At 34.8% G+C, this 19656-nt stretch overlaps 2 protein-coding genes across 10 annotated transcripts in view; both read right to left on the bottom strand.

The window, feature by feature from the left end:
* Positions 1-6707, bottom strand: part of LOC124165865 (myocyte-specific enhancer factor 2) — a 261927-nt gene extending 255220 nt beyond the window's left edge. For 2 of the 4 annotated variants that reach the window (XM_046543393.1, XM_046543400.1), the window contains exons 1-2: positions 5958-6061; positions 5172-5252 (exon numbers count right to left, since the gene is read on the bottom strand). The gene's annotated coding sequence lies outside the window, so the exon portion shown is untranslated. Of the gene's footprint in view, positions 1-5171; positions 5253-5734; positions 5874-5957; positions 6062-6624 lie in introns of those variants that run through there. The other 2 variants (XM_046543395.1, XM_046543394.1) reach the window with 2 other exon arrangements.
* Positions 6708-13024: 6317 nt separating this feature from the next.
* The window catches only part of LOC124165438 (serine/arginine repetitive matrix protein 2-like), a 38697-nt gene continuing 32065 nt past the window's right edge, over positions 13025-19656 (bottom strand). For 2 of the 6 annotated variants that reach the window (XM_046542847.1, XM_046542848.1), the window contains exons 11-14: positions 17339-17486; positions 15946-16032; positions 14712-14827; positions 13025-14236 (exon numbers count right to left, since the gene is read on the bottom strand). In XM_046542847.1, coding sequence (XP_046398803.1) covers positions 14096-14236; positions 14712-14827; positions 15946-16032; positions 17339-17486 — 492 coding nt within the window. In that variant the 3' untranslated portion in view covers positions 13025-14095. Of the gene's footprint in view, positions 14237-14711; positions 14828-15945; positions 16033-17338; positions 19529-19656 lie in introns of those variants that run through there. The other 4 variants (XM_046542850.1, XM_046542851.1, XM_046542849.1 and 1 more) reach the window with 4 other exon arrangements.

The raw sequence follows: 19656 nt of genomic DNA, 5'->3' as shown, positions 1-19656 counted from the left end.
AAAAATTACGAACAAGCAACAACGAGTGAGCAGGTGCATTATCGTGGTGCAAAAGCCATGAATTCTTCTTCCTTAAATCGGGGTGTTTTTTTCGGATTGCTTCACGCAAACGTCGCATAACTTCAAGGTAATACTCCTTATTAACCGTACGACCTTGTGGTAAGAACTCTTGATGCACTATGCCATTATAATCGAAGAAAACAGTAAGCAAAACCTTGACATTTGATCGAACTTGACGTGCTTTTTTTGCTCTTGGTGACGTTGAATGCTTCCAGGTGGACGATTGTGCTTTGGTTTCGATATCATAACCGTACACCCATGTTTCATCACCAGTTATGAGCCTTTCAAGCAAACTCGGATCGTCGTTGACGTCATTTAACAGCTCCTGAGCGATGTTCATGCCATTGTTTTTTTGGTCAAAATTCAGCCGTTTTAGAATGAATTTTGCTGCTACTCGTTTCATGCCCAAAACTTTTGAAAAAATGTTATGACATGAGCCAATTGTAATGCCAACTTCATCAGCAACTTCTCTAATTGTTATTCCGCGATCATTTATAACCATTTTTTCCACGTTTTCATCGATTATTGACGTGCTGGGTCGACCGGAGCATTCGTCATCTTCAACATCTTCGCGGCCATCTTGGAAACGCTTATACCACTCGTAAACACTTGTTTTTTTCATAGCAGACTCACCATAGGCTTTTTGTAACATTTCACACACTTCGTTACACTTTATTTCATTTTTTACCAAAAATTTTATACAAATTCTTTGACTCTTCAATTCTTCCATTGTTTAAACAAGCAAAAATCGCCGAGCTCATAAAAACACGTCGAACCTTAGCGACTACCACAGACAAAGTAAACAGTGAATATGGCTGAAAATTTTATCATACTTTAGGGGCATGTATACCAACACAATAAAAAAAATTTTGGCAATCGGACTCTCCAGACCTGCGAAATTGAAAAATTCCGGGTACTTTTTAAACAGACCTCGTATCAATAGAGATCACTGGATATCAAACATTAAGGGCTTACTGTAAAGGTTCTAAAGGATAGTCATTACGATGGAGAGAAAGTAAAAAAAGCAATTCAAAATCAATTATTATTTCCTTTTATTATGAAACTGCTGAATACCATGAATATCCATCCATAAGGTTCCATGAATTTACTTCTCTATGGATTGAATGTGTCATAATGTAACACACACTCAGTGACTGGTATCACCATTCCCAAAGATCCTATCATCCAAAGGCATAAAATTAATGCAGGTCATATACTTAGCATTGCTCGTACCAATGCTTTCACAAGTGTTGGATTAGAATTAATAGAAGATTATGACCTCTAATCTCACATTTAATTTGTGTGTGAGAGTGGATATTAGTGAATTTTCATGGAACTTGGAAAGTAGACATGTTTTGTTTCTGATTATGAATGATAAAACCTTCTGTAAAAAAAGTTAATGACATAAAAACATTTCAATGAAAATCTCAATTTTCAATTACTTCATTTGTCATAAAATCATCTCAGTGAGTACATACTTCAATCACAATGATTTTAATCACTTTAGAATTAATAATAGTAAAAATTACATAGTGCTCAGGAAAAAATAGAAATAGAATCAACTACCATTATACGAGAAGTCAAAATAAATATTCCACAAGCAACACGAACAAAAATATGAACAATGTATGAATAGTTTTGTAAAACGTAATTATAATATCCTCTTGTTGCAACAAAATTTGAAAACATTAATCACTGCACTAAGATGTATGCCTTTAATGTAAATAAAACTAATATTGTGCCAAATATAAAAATTCTACCACCACTCATATACACCAAATAAGAGGGTTGCCATACATATTTCTGGCCTTGACAAAAGTAAATGTTACTTGGCAACAGGTAACAGTGGCGCAGCGAGGGGGGGGTTTTGGGGGATAAAACTCCCCCCCACAGAGCTAACAGAAATTTTAAAGTTATATCTATTTTACTTGATTGGATTAATATTGCTTATAGAATAGTGAGAGGATTAATTAAATATCCCTCAGAAGGCCGTAAAAATCACCATTTTGAACCATTTAACTCAATTTTTTTCCAGCGGAAGGCCTCCGCACCTACCAATTACCCTGGCAGGTATGCAATACCCCCAAGCCCCGCAGTATTAGTTGTGCCTGAAACCCCCCCTAGCCTTAATTCCTAACTGCGCCCCAGACAGGTAACATTTGAAATTCTTTTTCTTCTTCTCCAAACACAATCCAAGAATTGATCTCTAACAGTCTTCTTTTTTATCCGATTTTAACACATTCAGTGTGTAGTACGTCAATTGACGTGGTCCCGTCCAAGCCGAGATACGGAGCGCTTCAATGGACGTGCTCCGCCAGTCCGGCCAGGAGCCCTTTCTCCACCTCCGTACGTGACTAAAATCCAATTCTGAGTCTTCCGATCGTGTGTTTAGCCTTCAGCAAGCTACCCCCTTTTGAACTGTTGGCTCCATTTGTAAAAAGCTGTATTTGAACGGAAGTTAAGGCACGGAAACCTCCCTCTATTTTTCTTTCTTATTTTAACGGCCGGGCCGATTTTGACGACTTTAATGAATATCGGGCCCGCATTGAATGTATTAAACCATTCTTATCACTAACGTAAATATTGTATTGGAAAGATGATCATACCTTTCTCTCGAAAATTATGTCAATTTTTCATGATTTTGTCGTTTACAAAAACTTGAAAAATTTATCATGGACAAAAAATGGATTAGACCTGAACATTTTCGTACAATTATTTTTCGTAATTTTTGATGTGGATTATAAAGACAAGAATTCCATGATGAACTTCAATCTTTATAGGGCAATGCACATAAAAATTTAGGAATAACTCTAAACAGGTATGTGGCATATATGTAGTCTACAGCTATAACTGTATGGTTCTTCCAAAATGAGCTAATTCCCACAAAAGTTACTCATGGAAAAATCACATCTAAGCAAATGGTTACCTTTTTCTTCAGCATGAATGGTCACATTGCAACAGTGACATAAGAGGACATTTGTGAAAGGTAAATGACCATTTGTTAGCCAGAAGTCATCGCAGGAATTTGGAAATTTTCTTACTTTTTACAATTAGGATCATCGATTTCTAAGACCCAAAGATGAGGTTGCTGTATTCAAAGTTAATGTTTTGGAGCTATCCTAACGGGAATAGAAAAGTTATTTCAAAAGCTGGTTCCATTGCATGCAAATGTTTAATAAGTTTCCTGAAGAATACTTGGAAAACAATAAATCCAATTTCTATTATACATGTTTTTTTTTAATCATTAGGCCAGAAATATAAATACCAACCCTATGACTAAGAAAATTTTGGGAATAGATTACAGAAATTCTTTCTAGCATCTATTTCCCAAAAAATAAAAATTAAGTATAACAAACTTTTTTATAACAAATTTCTACAATTGCAGCTAAAATTACAAATGCCTTTAAGATGATTAAAGCAGTTTGAGAACCAAATTAGGACACCATATCACACACAGAATAACTCTAAGCAAACTCCTCACAATGTCATATTTTTCACCTTTAGCATCCACCAAAAATCAATTGTCATAGAACTACTCATGCAAATCATCAGGTGGTTAAATGACCAAACACAATTTGGTTTGATGGAATAATAAGATTAACTACCATACCAATTAAACAAACATTCTGCCTCATTAGCATTCAAAAGATTAGCTGCGAAACTAATTCCAAATACACTACATTAAATAATGTACCATGAATGCATGAATATTAATATTTTTTAGCTAAAGCAAAAATAGGATGCAAAACTAAGATAAATCAACAAGGAGTTTGAAGTTTTGTAGCCATATCTCACTTGAATCAAATTTATAATGTATCACCACACAAGGATTGTGGTGGGCTTGTTGAAACATGGTTAGGCTACCAATCAAAAGATTCCAATATCAAAATTTTGTCGAGGTGCCGAGGGAAAGGAACTAGCCCCCAATCCTTAAATTAAGTTATCCCGCATAATGGTTTTGTCTACCGTGAGCTCTATCCAAACCAGCCTATGGGTTGAATCACTATGAGAGAGAAAAATCGCTTGAGGAAATGTACTGGGCATTAAAAAATGTTACATTTGAGACCAAAAATAACATAATTTTAGGTGGGCCAATGAGTAGACTTGATAAATAGGAATAAATATTTTACTACAATACACCACACTAGTGCAAATTGAGTATGCTTCAATCGTACAAATACAAATTTTGACTAGGGACTATGAATCCAATTAATAGTATTCTTTTAAATTAATTATATATTACATCAGACAATTCACTCTTATGCCATTATAGGATACAATGGTTTACAGAAGATTAAGCCATGCAGTGTATGTATCTATGTTTCATTTGAGTACAACAATAAGTATACATGAAAATTCATTGCACAGCTTATGACAGCACTACTGCATTGATGAAACATCAAAAATTTGCTCACCATTCTTTGAGGAATAGTAACTTCATTCATAGCAGAGGTTTCCCCAATTCTGAACTTTTACAAGAAATAATCTATCCTCTCCCTAACCCTCATGATTAACCATTTCACGCTGTGACAAAATAAATCCCATAAAACCAACGCATTTGTATATGGATGACAAATTTATGAAATGCTTCTTAAAGTTATGCCATTTTTCACAAGCATGCAGGCCTCTGGGTGTGTAACTGTAGATTACATGCATGAATATAATCAAATCTAAATCACTAGTTGAATAAACCATTTTACCAATGAGAACTGAAAAAAATAAGAGATAACACAGAAATATCATGATTGTCGAAAAGTTGCCAGATATTTTGAAGAAATAATGGCTTGACAGGAATAAACAATCTCTCTTTAGTCTCCTGTCAATAGTAAATAAGAGTGGATTTTAAACTGGAAAGGGACCTAGAGGAAAGCATATACCTGTTCAACTGACATGATTTTTATTTTACCAGGAGCTTATCATGATCATCACATGCTGTTAGACAAATCTAGCATATTACAGAATGCTATACTGACACTTAAAGCATATTGCGTTTATAAAACCACCCTTATGATAACAGCCAAAGATAGCAATACTCCCACAAGGAAAACTTGGGTAGTATAAATTGGAGAAAAAAACACCTCATGCTACTGCAAGATCAGTATCTCACTAACCTCTGGTAAAAAAATTCGCGTCAGTACTTCTCTACTCTCATGTCGTCACACGAAACGAGGGATTTTCCTCTCGCAGAAGACCTGAAACCATAAAATACATATATTATAATATTTTTGTGGAATTACTGGAAAGGCATATCATAAAAGTTATTTTCCACCATTTCATTAAATGCTAATAGTTCTGCATCAAATAATTAAGAACCCGTAATGGTACTCAAAGAAGCATACATTCACAACATTAAACAACCTCGATGATCACAAGGGGATAACAAAAAACCAGAGAGCATGACACTCTAGGTTGTGTCCTTGACTATGAAAACATACTCGGCATTCGCGGGAATGAGTTTATGATTAAGTTTACACCCTTCTATTTCGCAAAATGAGATTCATAATTTTACCAACAGCGATAAGCGTCAACAGAATGATATTTAACCTTCCCATAAAATAAAAAAACACAATTTACATACACGAGACATCTTCTATTAAACATGAATTATATAAACATTAGACATCAAGGAGATGAAATATTTTGATTGGTTAGTGCATAACATAATGACAGTTACCAAATCACAAGCTGTCCTTGTCAAACACACGAAATTCAGCAATTACTACTTCATGCCTAACTCGTTTAGATACGTTTAGAGGCCATGACATGAGATGGACCTAGCAGTCAGAAGCGGTCTGCAAAACATTCTTCAGACTAGCACCAAAAAAATGATTTATCGTAATCTATACGTATTTGATGCGGATTATACAATTGATAACATCACAAAAAGCCATGTTTACCTGTTAGCTGTAAACACAAACAGAACTATGCAACTTGGCCACCGCACCGTAGTTTTTACAAGTGTACTTCCGATGACGTCATTCATCCTTGCGCGGTTAATAATTTACATCGATATTAGCAAATTACTTTACACTGTATTTTGGCTTTTATTTGAAAATCAAAATAGAATTAACAAATATTTTACATAATGGTTCGTTTCTTACAATAATAACTCATAAGTGAGATACAATGCAAAAAAAACATTTAATAAATGCCTGTGTCGCCTCTTTGCAAAGATGAATGCAGAGTTGCCAAACTTTCCGGCGCAAAATAAAACTCCGTATCCATGGTAATTACGGATTATGCACTTGTTAAGCTTCACTGGAGGACGTCAACTTACAAGTATTGGTTGCACCATCATTTTCATTACGGCCCATATACCATTTATCGAGACGAAACCCACTGATTTCAATTAGTATTTATGTAAAAACTGTGCCTAAAGATTGCCATGCATTAACACTATCATTTGAACATTTCTCTCGATGGCTTTTATTATCTGTAGTTTAGATTGGTTAATTTCAAAATTTAGTTCGAGTATAATCTATTTCGTTATCATTACTGTAGAGCTGTCTAATTACGTACAATTTCTTGCCGTGCAATTTAGTTTTAAGACAATACGATGCGTACCATTATAATGCAGCGAGAGAATTATCAGCCTCCCTTTTCTTGATGGCAATACTGGGCAAAATCACAGATGATATATAAACGTTTAAATTTCTTTAGTTCCCGATGATGTCATCATAATGACATCATTGCAATTGTCAACCTTCGCATCGCCGACGTCGCGCACCCGTGACCTTGTGCGTAAATCACTGTTGCCAAGCTGTAGAGTTTTGAAGTTCGTGCCAAAATTATTTAATCGGTTTTATGAAACTTCGCCGTTAGGACTTGATTGCCTAAGAGTTTTAATTGAGAACTTTTTCTTTAGGTTATTGATTTTGTAGCAATAATATAGATGATATGTTATCAGTTGCGGTGATCTTCTACGAATTTCAGTTTTGACCGACTTATTTCTTCGTTTGACAGGAGTTGGTCTGTCCAACTCAGCAACTTCATTTGAACTTATATTTCATGCTCAAGAGGAGTGGATAATTTGATTTTTGTGATGACGGTGTGCCTATAATTTCTGCTTGACAAGGCGTGCTTATGCTTCATTTTTACCTATTAACCGCAAGTACCTGGATATGTGCTAATATTAATCGGCTCACAGCTATCCTTCATACGAAATTGTGGGACTTGCCATCCGGTAACCTTTACCACCTCAACCTTATGCTGTACTTGGTCGTGGGGAACAGGACCTCAACAAAATCCAGCGACGTAAACAACTCGCTAGCGTCTGCATCTGTCTTCGTAAAACATGCATTCCAATCCTCTAGGGTAAGCATGTGCCCACGCGTATAATCACCTTGGAACACTTGGATGGGGAAACCTATGCACCATCCCGTCCATTTGTAAGGCTACAGCAGGAATTTCGATGATGGAATATGGACGTTTAGGTGTTGACGACTACCGATGTTTTCGTTTTCCTAACAGTTTTCACTTGAATCGACCGACTTATTTCTACGTTTGACAGGAGTTGGTCTGTCCAATTCAGCAACTTTATTTGTAGCCAATGCATTGAGTTCATCTTTCTCTGTGAGATTTACTACACTGTATGTTTTAAATATAATAGGATTTGCGTTGCGTTCATCTCAGTAACAGTTGAAATGGGTAATTTTTAAATTCCTAGAGAATCCAGTACTCTTTGTGTTAACATTCATTGAACTCTTAGGCCCTGTTTTCACTGCCGTAACTCCATGTTCAAGGTGGCCTCCTGTTCAAACACAAGTTAGATTGGCATTGTTATGTGTGTAGTGAGTAATGAGTGGCATTGATATTTACAAACCCTCTAGCACATCCATTTTCTCCGAGGGAAGTAATTGATGTTTCAAAATTTTCCTATGTCATTAACAGGGAACACCTAAATAATTGTGAAATCCTCCTGGAATGGTGGGGAGATAGGTGAAACCATGATTGATATTGACGCCTATTGGGGCTAGATATCTTTGAAATGATTCAAGAGATGAAACAATAGTGACTGTTACTGAATTTAATCCAAGGAGTTGAGCAGCAGGAAGCTTTGTGGAGATAATGTTTTAGAAAATAGGGTAGAAGCCTGAAGGCATTTTGTGAAACGCATACAATCATAGCAATTGAGTAATGGAAGACCTATGATGTCTTACACACCAAAATTGTCGGTTATATAGATGTGGTATCAAAAAACAATAGATAACTAGCATGAACATTGTTCAGTAACTGAGGCAATTAGCAGGTTACTGAATAAGCCAGATGAATGCTGAAAATCAAACTTCTTCGCTACCACAAATCCTTGAGGGATACTTTCCAAAGCTGTCACATTTTTTTATCCCCTTCCACTTCTTTTCTAAGTATTTCCTTCATTGGACTGTCAAGTCCTCCAGACTGAGGTGAAGGACATCAAGCTTAGGACATGTCAGCTTACTTGCACAGTCTTTCAACTCAAGGGTTGATTGACTCAAGCAAGGACTGTCAAATAAGCCACCAAGTCAAATTTCCAGGGACTACCAAACTGCAGCTGACAATACCTCCAATCAGAACTAGCTATACCCTATACTCTGGCTTAAATAATATGCTGTCATTTGGATTTATCATTTGTGGAAGGTTACTCGGAATTCGACTGGGTCAGGTTCTCCAACTCCCATCTCGGCTGACATTTCAATGTTCAAGTTGCCCATCTTCATCAGGGCATGATCATTCATGTACATCAAAACATCGGCCGAGATAAAGCTGGATAACCTGACCCGGTAGAAATCTCTAGTAACCTTTCACAATTCTATATTCCAGGAAAGCCTGTGATCGTTCTGGATTTATTATTGTTGGGCATTGGCTGGTCTCGGCAAGGAGTCTTTTGCACCTAACTCATTATTTGCAATGAGAAGTAATTACCAAGGCAGCGAACAATGTCCACTCCCTTTAAGTATATATCCTGTAATGTCATCTCCTTTATGGCTACCAAGCACCTATTTCAGTAAATCCCTAATTCTACTCTCCAGCTTTATGTCGAATATGGAAGGGTAAAATAAAAAAAATTCCTTTCCTGTACTTCTTTTCATCCCAGGTGGCCAGTTGCAAGTGGTCCCCGTATACCCTCCTCAGGTCCAAATAATGTTCCCAAAATCACATAAAAAGATGAAATTAAGAGACTCCATCGCATCCTCACAACCTACCCAAGTAACATTTTTGGTTGGCCCTCTGTTGGCAGATGGTGGGACACAGCGGTTGGCCCATGGTATGATTTGGCCACCTCGCCAACCGTATCCCAACCAACGATGGGCCAACAGAGCATTACAGTCGGGCCTTCGTATTCCCAACTATAGGCCAACCCCTCTCCAACGATACACCGTTGGCCCTTTTCAATTCTGCCATCCGTTTCCCAACGAAAGCTATATTTTACTGGTATTCCTCATTTTTATAGAATGAGAGTTAAATTAATTTACCTTCTCACTTGATATGATACCGGTACATAGATAGAATCTTTACCTTTAACTCCCGATAAATCAAAATGAAATTAAATACATTAACAATCAATGCTATAGGACAAAGTAAGGTTACAGTGGTTAAAAGTGGAAAACAAAAAATCAATATCAGTTCAGAAGGTCCCCAACTTTTATTTTCACAAATTAGGACACTTTTTATTAGGACAAAATTAGGAAAATTTCAACAGCACCTTTCCATATTACAATATGGCACACACAAAAACTGTCCATCTTCTTTGTAGGGCAACAAAACACACTTAGATAAAATCTGGGTGGACTGTGCAATTTGCATCCAGGTACTAATTTTTTTACTACAAATATACCAATGGTACCACTTCTAAGAGGTAATTCAAAGAAATCCTCCTTAATTTCAAACATGTCGCACTGCAAGATGTACACCCCTGAGTTATTTGATTCAATTGCCTTCACAATTCCTATTCTCTGGTCTTCGGTAACGAAATTGTTAAGTTTAGCCCATTTTACTTAATTGGATTAATAAGTGCAAGATTTAGGGATATTAATAGGAATCACAGAAACACTGATTGAGTATAATATAGTTGATGTATTTTCCATAAAATAATAATTGTGCAGTTGTTATTTAGGTTTACTCCTACAAATTCAATCTCATTCTCTTCAGAGAGGACTAAATCACTTACTTTGTCCATTGAAACACTGTTTTCATTAAAACTTCCACTTGTACTAGATATGCCACAATCTGAAAAAATATACATATCGATCTATCTAAATTAATGATGAAAAGTTAAAATTCCACGAAACTATCTGTTTAAGGTAACATGATTTTAGGAATGCCAGTTTTGTAAGACTTACCAAATGAGGTCAATGCCTTATTTTTGTTAGAAGCACTCGACTTATTTTATTTAACTGCTATCACAAAGACATAGTGAATGATTAACATATAAAAGCAATCCCTAACAACCAAACAAGTTTTGGTTGTTAGGTTGCTAGGGAACCATGTGAACCGTATCCTGCAACTTATGCAATCGTACTATAATGTTATGATGTCCCAACAGTGGCCCAATGATAATCCATTTCGTAGGGCCATCGTTGGGGATTTCCGTTGGGCCAACAGCATAAACGGTTTCGTTGGGCCGACGAACAATATCTGCGTTGGGCCAACAGTGGAATTTGGTAGGCATATCCACCCACAATGAGCCAACCGTGACTACGGTTCCCCAACCGAGGCCCAACGGTCAATGTTACTTGGGTAATCTCTCTACCTTTATCCTCTTTAAACAAGCAACTGATCATTTGCCCCCATGGAATGCACTCTTCACCTTTGAATCAGCCCAACCATCTTCCCCGTACTGCTAAATGAAGTATTTATGTTGGAAATTCTAAAATTATTCCTGATTAATTATGATTGCTTTTTCTTTCAATTATTAAGTCCTGAAGGCAGTAGCATAACCAGGAAACTCATTCGGGGGGGGGGGTCCAAAACCAAGGGGGAAAATTTTTGAAAAATAGGATGCTAGGTAACAGTTTTTAAACTAATTTTAACACTTTTCATAATCAAAAAGACTTCATTTGTCAAAGAAGTATTTTTTAAATTTATGATTTTTCAGTATTTCTTTTATGAAGGAAAATAATTGTGTTTTTATATTTTGGGAGGGTCCGGACCCCCCACCCTGGCTATGCCTCTACCTGAAGGTCTCTCAGTATGGAATGATTTTGCATTGCTCATGATTTCATTTCTCTCCTACCCTTTTCATGAAGAAAATTAAGGTAGTGCATGAGAATTAAGTCTAAAAAAAGGCAAAACCCAGCACAATCTCAAATTACCAAATGCTTATGGAGCCTTCGTATGACACACTATGCTTTCCTACGGCAGATGGATGTCCACTTATCCTAAATATAGTTTTCCTCCAGTCTTCCACTTCTTAATCTTTCAGATACTTATTCCAATCGGCACCCGTCTTCTTTCTGCAATTCCTATCAGATCTAAATTCTTTCATTCTTGTGTATATACCTGGATTTTCAAATACAAATGTACACACTGGTACCTTGGTAGATAAAAATTGGAATATAAAGTATGTATATGGTTACAAGGTCAGATCCAGGATTTTTATTCTGGGGGGGGAGGGAAGGGGAAGCACAAGGGGCTGACCGGCAAACAGTCTCCTCATATTTGAGATCATAAAAACTACATAAAAAAAATTACTGCGTGAAATATTCTCTTCATTTTAATATGAAAGTTATTCATATGAAATTAAATGATAGCGGTTCTGTGATACACATAACAAAAGTAAGGGTAACCATATTAAAAATCTTATTTATTTCCATACCACCAAAAACAGCTCTACGGAGCCTTTTACATCAGGGTAATTAACTTGTTAACAATTTAACACACACAAACAACTATGCCCTACATAGTGGTACTTTACCCAGGCAGGACTCGAACCTGCGACCTCCTATTTGGCAGGTGAGGACTATACCCCATTGCCATTGAGGCCGGCATCTTGTCTGTCTTTTAAGCATCTGTGGGGGGGATGGAGAGAGGGGGCCACATGCCCTATGCCCCTAAATCCACCCATGTACGGTTTCATCGGTGAGTCATTTGATTTTGTTCTTAGATGAACAGTTATACATATTTTTTTTTGTATATGTATTTAAGTAATTTTAAGTAAATGATTTCAAATGCATTAAAATATGTATTCTCACATTCTATTGAACTTTCATTTACCTCATGCTAGGGACAAATAATTTTTTGATACATTGCATCTGCATTGGATAAATATTGTATGATAATAAAAAAATTCAGATATGGTTCTAGATTCCGGTAGTCACTATGTACCAGGCATTGCATGTATAAAATATCTTTATTGATTCAAAATTACATTGTATTGTGGTACCATGTATGAAAACAAGTCTGGAAACTAAGACACTGACAGAAAAAGTACTAACAATCAATATACAAAAACATACATGCTAATTATGGAATTTCTTCATGTACGCACCACAAAATAGAACTCCCAAGGGAGACTATTGTACCTAAGGCAGTTAATCCAATCTGCTGATCTACCTAGTTTTGACAATGTGCTCAAAGTTAAACAAATCATAAATAAAAAAATTAAGTACATTTCTAAGGAATTAAATCTTAAGCATTTGAAATTTCCCAGTTCATCAAGCCTAACATTTTCACTCTTTTAACAAAGAGTACATATCATCCTTTTATCCAATCTAGGCAGTCAATTAAGTGCATCTAATCCATGACTATTAAATTTTTCAAAGAAAAATAGATCAACAAAAGGTATAAGCAATACCATAGGATGATATAACCAGGAAAATTACCTTTTGTACAACCAAATTTCAATAAAGTAATTATACATACACTGATAATAGGGAGAAATATAATCGACGAAAACCATGAATATTTACTCAAGCCTTAATTCTAAGGAAATGTTTTGCAAGCAAAAGTACAGTTACGAACAAAATATAAAATAACAATGCTTTAGTTTTCTTAAAAAAAGCATCTATTACATTCAAAGTATACACAGTAACAGAGAAACAACATTTGATTTTCAGTCCTTACCTAATTTATAATTAGGTATTACAACTATTCTGTTCAAAATATGTACAAATTGTGGAACAAACATAAATCCATCTTTGATAATATGTTAACAATTATTTTATAATAATTAACTCAAAGAGATGTCATTACACAACAATAGTAGCACCAAATCGAATGTAATAATACACCAGAGAATCGAAACTTCATACTTGGCGAGTTTAATAATGAAACAGTTGGATAGTCGAACATGTCACAACCTTTACATGAAGGAAACTTTTAAAATTAAGAATTACAGTTGATGCCCAATATCAGACGTGTAACAGAATATGTCCAAGACATGAATAGATTACTTAATACAAGCTTTTAATATATGTAACACACAAAAAAATTATGCTTGTAACAATAAATGTCCTTTACAGATGAGTAATGCCAAAAGTAAATTTTCAATAAAGAAACATTTTCCAGCAGAGAGATTTGTTTTCAGGGATAAAAAGGTAGACTTTATAATTAAAGTAATAAAGAATTATTCAAGCCACTTCTTAAAAAAAACAAGGCACGAATTGTGAACTGATTAATGTGGGCAATTAATTATTGTATTCCTTTCTACTTACACAGCTTAAAAGAATATATGTAGGGGAAGAGTAAATTTATAGTTACAGTAAAAGTTGAAATTACTGGAAGAGTAAATGTAGCACAAAAAATTACTGTCACAACCACCAAATGAACATATGAAAGTCACAAATTATGCTGTAAACATCTAAGATCAAACGTGTGAGACCCACACTAAAAAAAAAGTTATAGTGTGAATTAGAGTGAAAGAAGTTACATGACAGAATACTAATTCAAAGTACTTTGTACTCCATTCATTTACCGGAGTGCACGTGTCACACACATTAAAGGTTTAAAAAATAAAACGATAGACACTATGGGTTTGAGGGAGCTTTTTTTTTCATTACTAACACAACGCTAAATTTAAAATTTTTATTTACATCAACAGCATTGACACCATAAAAATTCAAACACATGCACCCTCATATCCCATGGAGGGAGGATATACACCAATAGCTTGTAAACAAATGGATGCAGCATGGGCTTTTGCTTGCTTTTTGTTGGGACTTGGAGCTGGCGGCAAGTACTCAACACCATTTACAATTGCCTGAAATTTGAATAATACTCAGAATAAAGCTTCAAATAACATAACATAACCACATAAATCCACGAAAAATAGGAAAATATGAATAGGAGAAAGCAATAACATACTTTCAATTTTTTACACCATCTTTAAGTGAATACTTAGTTGGATGATTAATAATAATTAATTACTCAGCGCTAACTTTTTTTAATTTATAAAAAGTCAGAAATTTAATCTTGTCAAACAAATGTGTCGTACAAGGCCTATCATTAATTCAACCAAGGTCATCATTCCTTCACTGCACACATTGGATGTTAATTAACATCAAGGATAGATATGGATTGCAGAGATGGAAATGGATTGCAAAGTTTTGGAACTTAATTATTAAATTTTTGACATAAACATGTATAACTAAATTATAATAAAACCCTGGTGTCACACATATCAATTTTGTTTCTTCCACAAAGTAGTAGCTACATGATGATTTATGAGTAATTACCTTGAACAAAAAGCTTTTCTTATGATCTGGCCCGCTTTCAAATACTAGCTGGAAATGTGGAACTTTCCACCTCCTTTTTGAGCAAATTTCAACTAGGACAGACACTGGATGCTTCCCTGAAACAACAAAAAGAAACATATAATTTTTCATTAGTGATATTGATATAGCAAACAAAAATGCACATCAAATTTCTAATTATAAGAAGGAATACATTATTCATCGCAACTCCCATTAATATCAAAGACACTTATAAACAATTTAAAACATAGGTGTCCAAAAGCTACATGGGTCACTACCACACCAGTTTTATTTACAGAGCTTTCCTGCTAATTTACGTCTTTAGTGAAATTACTCCTATTCCATTCCGGTGGTTGTTCATTTAAATTTGCCATCAATTCAGATAATAAGAGTTCATCCTTAGAAATGAGTATCGAGAACTGAAAACCGATGAGGGAGAACCGAAAAAATTTAAGAACCAACTCATCCTGAGTTTCTACCTTTCATCAAACAAAAGCCTGCTGTTCACCATTATTTCCATGATTTTCAATGAAAATTTTATTTTTCTGCAAAAGGTAAGCATCAGATGTTTTGCATTTTATTCACATGGAAGCCTAATTTCATTTACATTATTTTCGTGAGAAAAATAAAATTTTAATCGAAAATCATGGAAATAAGCATGCGAATAAGTTGTCAATTATAGTAACAATTGAAGCTACATTTCAGAACACAATATATTTTGAACAGACTCACAAGTTATAACAAATTAATGGATGATGCCGTCGAAAGTTGGGAGAGTTTCACTAATGACCCTGATGCTCTGCAGTACGTAAACTGTGCTCCAAGCATATCTTGCACAATGCTTCAAAATCAACATCGACCACTATTGTTTTCAGTGAATGCCTGTCCAGTATTGCAGGCAATATTTCCACCAAAAAAAGAATATATTAGACCCAGATTGGGAATAAAAAAGTGTAGTTATCCTACAGCATGCAGCACTGCATTACAATTTTATGTTAACTAACGATAGTCATACCTACAATGGATAGCTTCATTACTTTGATGCCGATATGAACTCTACCACTCCAAAATCAATAAGAGGGTTGGTTTTTTCAAAAATTTGCTAAAGGGCCTGAGCTTGAAATTATTTGGGGAACTGTAAAAGTGACTTGCCAAGCCTTGAATTTTATTGTATTCAATCTGTGACAAAATTCCCAAGCAAGAAATTGATATTTACCAAACGAATGGCGTGAATGTGATCGAGCCACATGCCCACGGCGATGCACATTAGTATGGCGATGCAATTCTTCTTGAGACACCAAGCCTGCAAATGGAAAATCTTACTTTAGTTTAAAAAAAAAATTAATTTGCAAAAATATTGAACACCTCTTAAAAATCTATCATTGAATAAACTTACTGGATTTAAATATGATAAAGAATTTTTTTAAGTACTAGAATATATGTAAATCTGGAAAAAAGTTGAAAAAGAAATAGGGTTCCTTTATTGAATGTAGTCAAAACAGCCACAGAAATTATAAATTTTGTACACTTCCACACCTCATTACGCAATCTCAATGAAATTCAATGGTTCCACATCATTTTCAAGATATATCATGAAAATTATTAGTAACCGATGAAATAAATTGAGATCAAGTAATAAAAAATAGTGAAAGAGTACAAAGTCAATAATTACCATGGTTATCATAATTAACATTATATTATTACAAGTTTTATAAATTATGTCTCATCTAAAATGTTTGGACGGATCAATAGCAATGTCCTATCAGTGCAATGAGACTTCGATAGCTTCGGTTCTTCGGTGGATAGAAATTCTACTCTAGCTCTGCTGTGCTGAACTTTAAAGCATCTGCCCTTGAGATAGGGAGGCAAGAGAGCATACTAAGAGATACCAAGCAGCTACTGGCTAGCGGCATTGGAGTAGTGTTGATAGATGAAGAAAGGCCATACATATTTCACTCCAACATCAAGTGGCTAAACGCAATCAGTTATGAAACAAAACACTTGAATTCCAGCAAAACAAAAACTTTAGCTTCCAAAATGGCCCTTTAACTTTTAAAGTTAAGTATCCCATTATGATTCACTTAAATTAGAACTTTCAATCTCATATGAGTACTAATTTGGGTGCTTGAGGAACAATGAGTGACTGCTTTTGGCACACCTCTACCTAAGGGTATTATGAGAACCAAAACAATTGTCAACCATTGCAGGTACTTACAGTAATTTTATTTATTGTTTTTTGAGGATACTAGTATCAAACTGGATAGCAGTATTTACATATATTGAGTATGATGTGGGTTTCTAGGGGGAAAGTGAAGCCAGAATCTAGATGAAAGAGGCAAGGATTGCCGGAGTAGACTAAGGGTAGGAAGGGAATAAGCTTTACAAAATGGCATAAGAGAATATTGGCTGCATACCAACCTCACAAATGAAATATGGTGAAGACACAACAGCATGAGGCATTCACGGTAACATGAAGGTAATGTAAAGGTAAAATAAATTCCTTCCCAATTCAAAACGAATATTAATGAGAAAATCATTTGACAACATATGTATAAAGAGGGATGTGTAGACATTTTTTGAAAATGGTATGAATAGCATGCAATACCAACCTCTTTTGTCAGTCTTCACATCGAGTCTCAAGGGCTCCAAAACTCCTTCCTTGTTCTTTCCTAAGCCTTCACCGGGTCTCCATCCCATTTTTTGTAGCAATAACATTCCCATCCCTCCAGTCAATGGAGTGGCACATTTTAACTGATCCTGTACCCAAAATATTAACGCAATATTAAAAACTGAAAACACTCATTAGAGAAATAATAATAACACAGCACTATGTGCATGATTAAATAAGGAATAACCTAATTCTTCTACAAGATTTGAAAAAATTGACTGAATTTTAGCTTTAATATTTAAAACAATTAAGTCCGTGATTGAAAGTGGTTTGGAATACCATAAGCAAGAATCCAACAGATGCAAAATTTAGCTACATTCACTTACATTTGTTTAACTGAGCTTGTGACCATGTAAAGGGAATATGTATGTATAAGGGATTTTTCCCAGTCACTGACAACAAAAAAAAAAGCTGAATTGATATTATTTACTACAATAGCTTTCATCAGTTAATCCCATACTTTTCTTTCCTAAGGAGAAGTTGCAACTGTACTGTTACTAATTAAATAAAATGCAGAATGCAACTGAGTGAACCTATGATGCTACACAAAGGCGTCATGTTGCTAAACTCATAAAGGAAAATTCTGTTAGATATACAGCGGACAAATCACCATCTTCTCTTCTGGGCATTCTTTCAGAGGGTAATTCTTGATGGTGGAGGTAGATTCTTTATCAATTTATTGGACAGATAGCGATTAATTTGACAATGTTCTGAAGCAAAAGCATTAATAATAACAATAAAAAAATAAAAATTGGTACATTTCTGGACAGAAATGTCAGGATCACAAAATTCAGTCTTGAAAAAAAAAACAACACAATTTTGTTACTTTAGTCTACACAAATTGAGTATAATATTTTCATATAGAATATTGATTAATAAAGCAGACGGTCAAATATATGCATTAAAATCAACCAACAAAAGAGGAATTATGTCTGGGGGAAAAAGATTTATGCCTGAAATAACCAAATATCAAGTGTTTCCTTCAAGTAAGGCAATGAGCTTCTTCCTACGATGATGACGCAATAAGATATCTATGACATCATTGGATCTAAAATCAATTCAAGTCTCAATAAATCAAAAACAGAATCAGATATGAGATAAAATGGTCACCTCATTAGTGAAGCATATTTTTACAGAGCAAATAGTAATTTATGTCAAATTTTACATTGCATCAAAAATGAAATCGGAATCACAATAACTAAAGACAAAATAGAATTGAATAATAATGGTGGCTGACAATAGCTGGTAGTTAGCAGCAGAAAATTTTCTCTTTTGACAGGCAAATGGGGAGCAAAAATAGATTTTTTGATGGTCAGATTCCTTATTATTGTTTCTAATGATAAAATAATTTTCAATTAACCATGCTTTAATCATAGTGCCAAAGAATTGCAAACATTATCAATTCATTTCAAAGACTACCAACACCATATGAAGAAACATATTTCAGGAAATACTTTTAGATTGCAAAAGTCCTCCTCAGACATATGAAAATAACAAAACTTTCCTTCATATTTAGAGAGGATGTAAAAATAATTATAGGTTGGTTACTTTGCTTACCACACCATGTGACCTGGTAACACAATCCAAAGTAACATCAATTTAAATACATTACAGTATGCACGTCAACGTTTCCATACTAAAAAGACATGTGATTCTTTTAATAATATTTTGAAACGTCATAAAATATGTTGGCAACTATCAGTCATCAAATAAGATACTAAAAATATTCATGGTAATAAAAATGCATTCATGTATAATCCATCAAGTAAAGTTTAATTACACTACCATTTGATAATTATAGATATAAAAAAATTGATTCAACTTAAATTCCATAACAGGACAATTATATGCAGCTTGAACTATAAAGTCAGCAAATCAAATACTCACCTATAAATTATCTAATTATGTCAGCATCCATGCTCAAATCTTTATCAACCATATATTACTCACAACACAAGGGTTTGATCCATCTGCTCCAAGTCCTCAAATCCACAGGTTATCCACCCTGGCCACCCACGTCCAATAGCACTCCATCGCTTGTGCTGAGTGATTCTGAAAGCCTGCAACAAATTCTCAGGTGCTCTCCTGATTTCACAGTCCCCCAGTTTGAGTACTTGTCATTTTTCCATGCCTTTGGTTTTGTTTAAAATAATGATAAGCTAAAATTGAATCGCTGAAGAAATCAACTCTCTCTAATTTTGAAGCAAAAAATTTAAAGTAAAGCACAAACAGATTTGACTGAATCAATGGACACTTTAT

The sequence above is a fragment of the Ischnura elegans genome, chromosome 9 (assembly GCF_921293095.1).
Source record: "Ischnura elegans chromosome 9, ioIscEleg1.1, whole genome shotgun sequence".
NCBI classification, from domain to species: domain Eukaryota; kingdom Metazoa; phylum Arthropoda; class Insecta; order Odonata; family Coenagrionidae; genus Ischnura; species Ischnura elegans.
The sequence above is the reverse complement of the archived record's forward strand: the minus strand, read 5'-3'. Positions and strand labels throughout refer to the sequence as shown.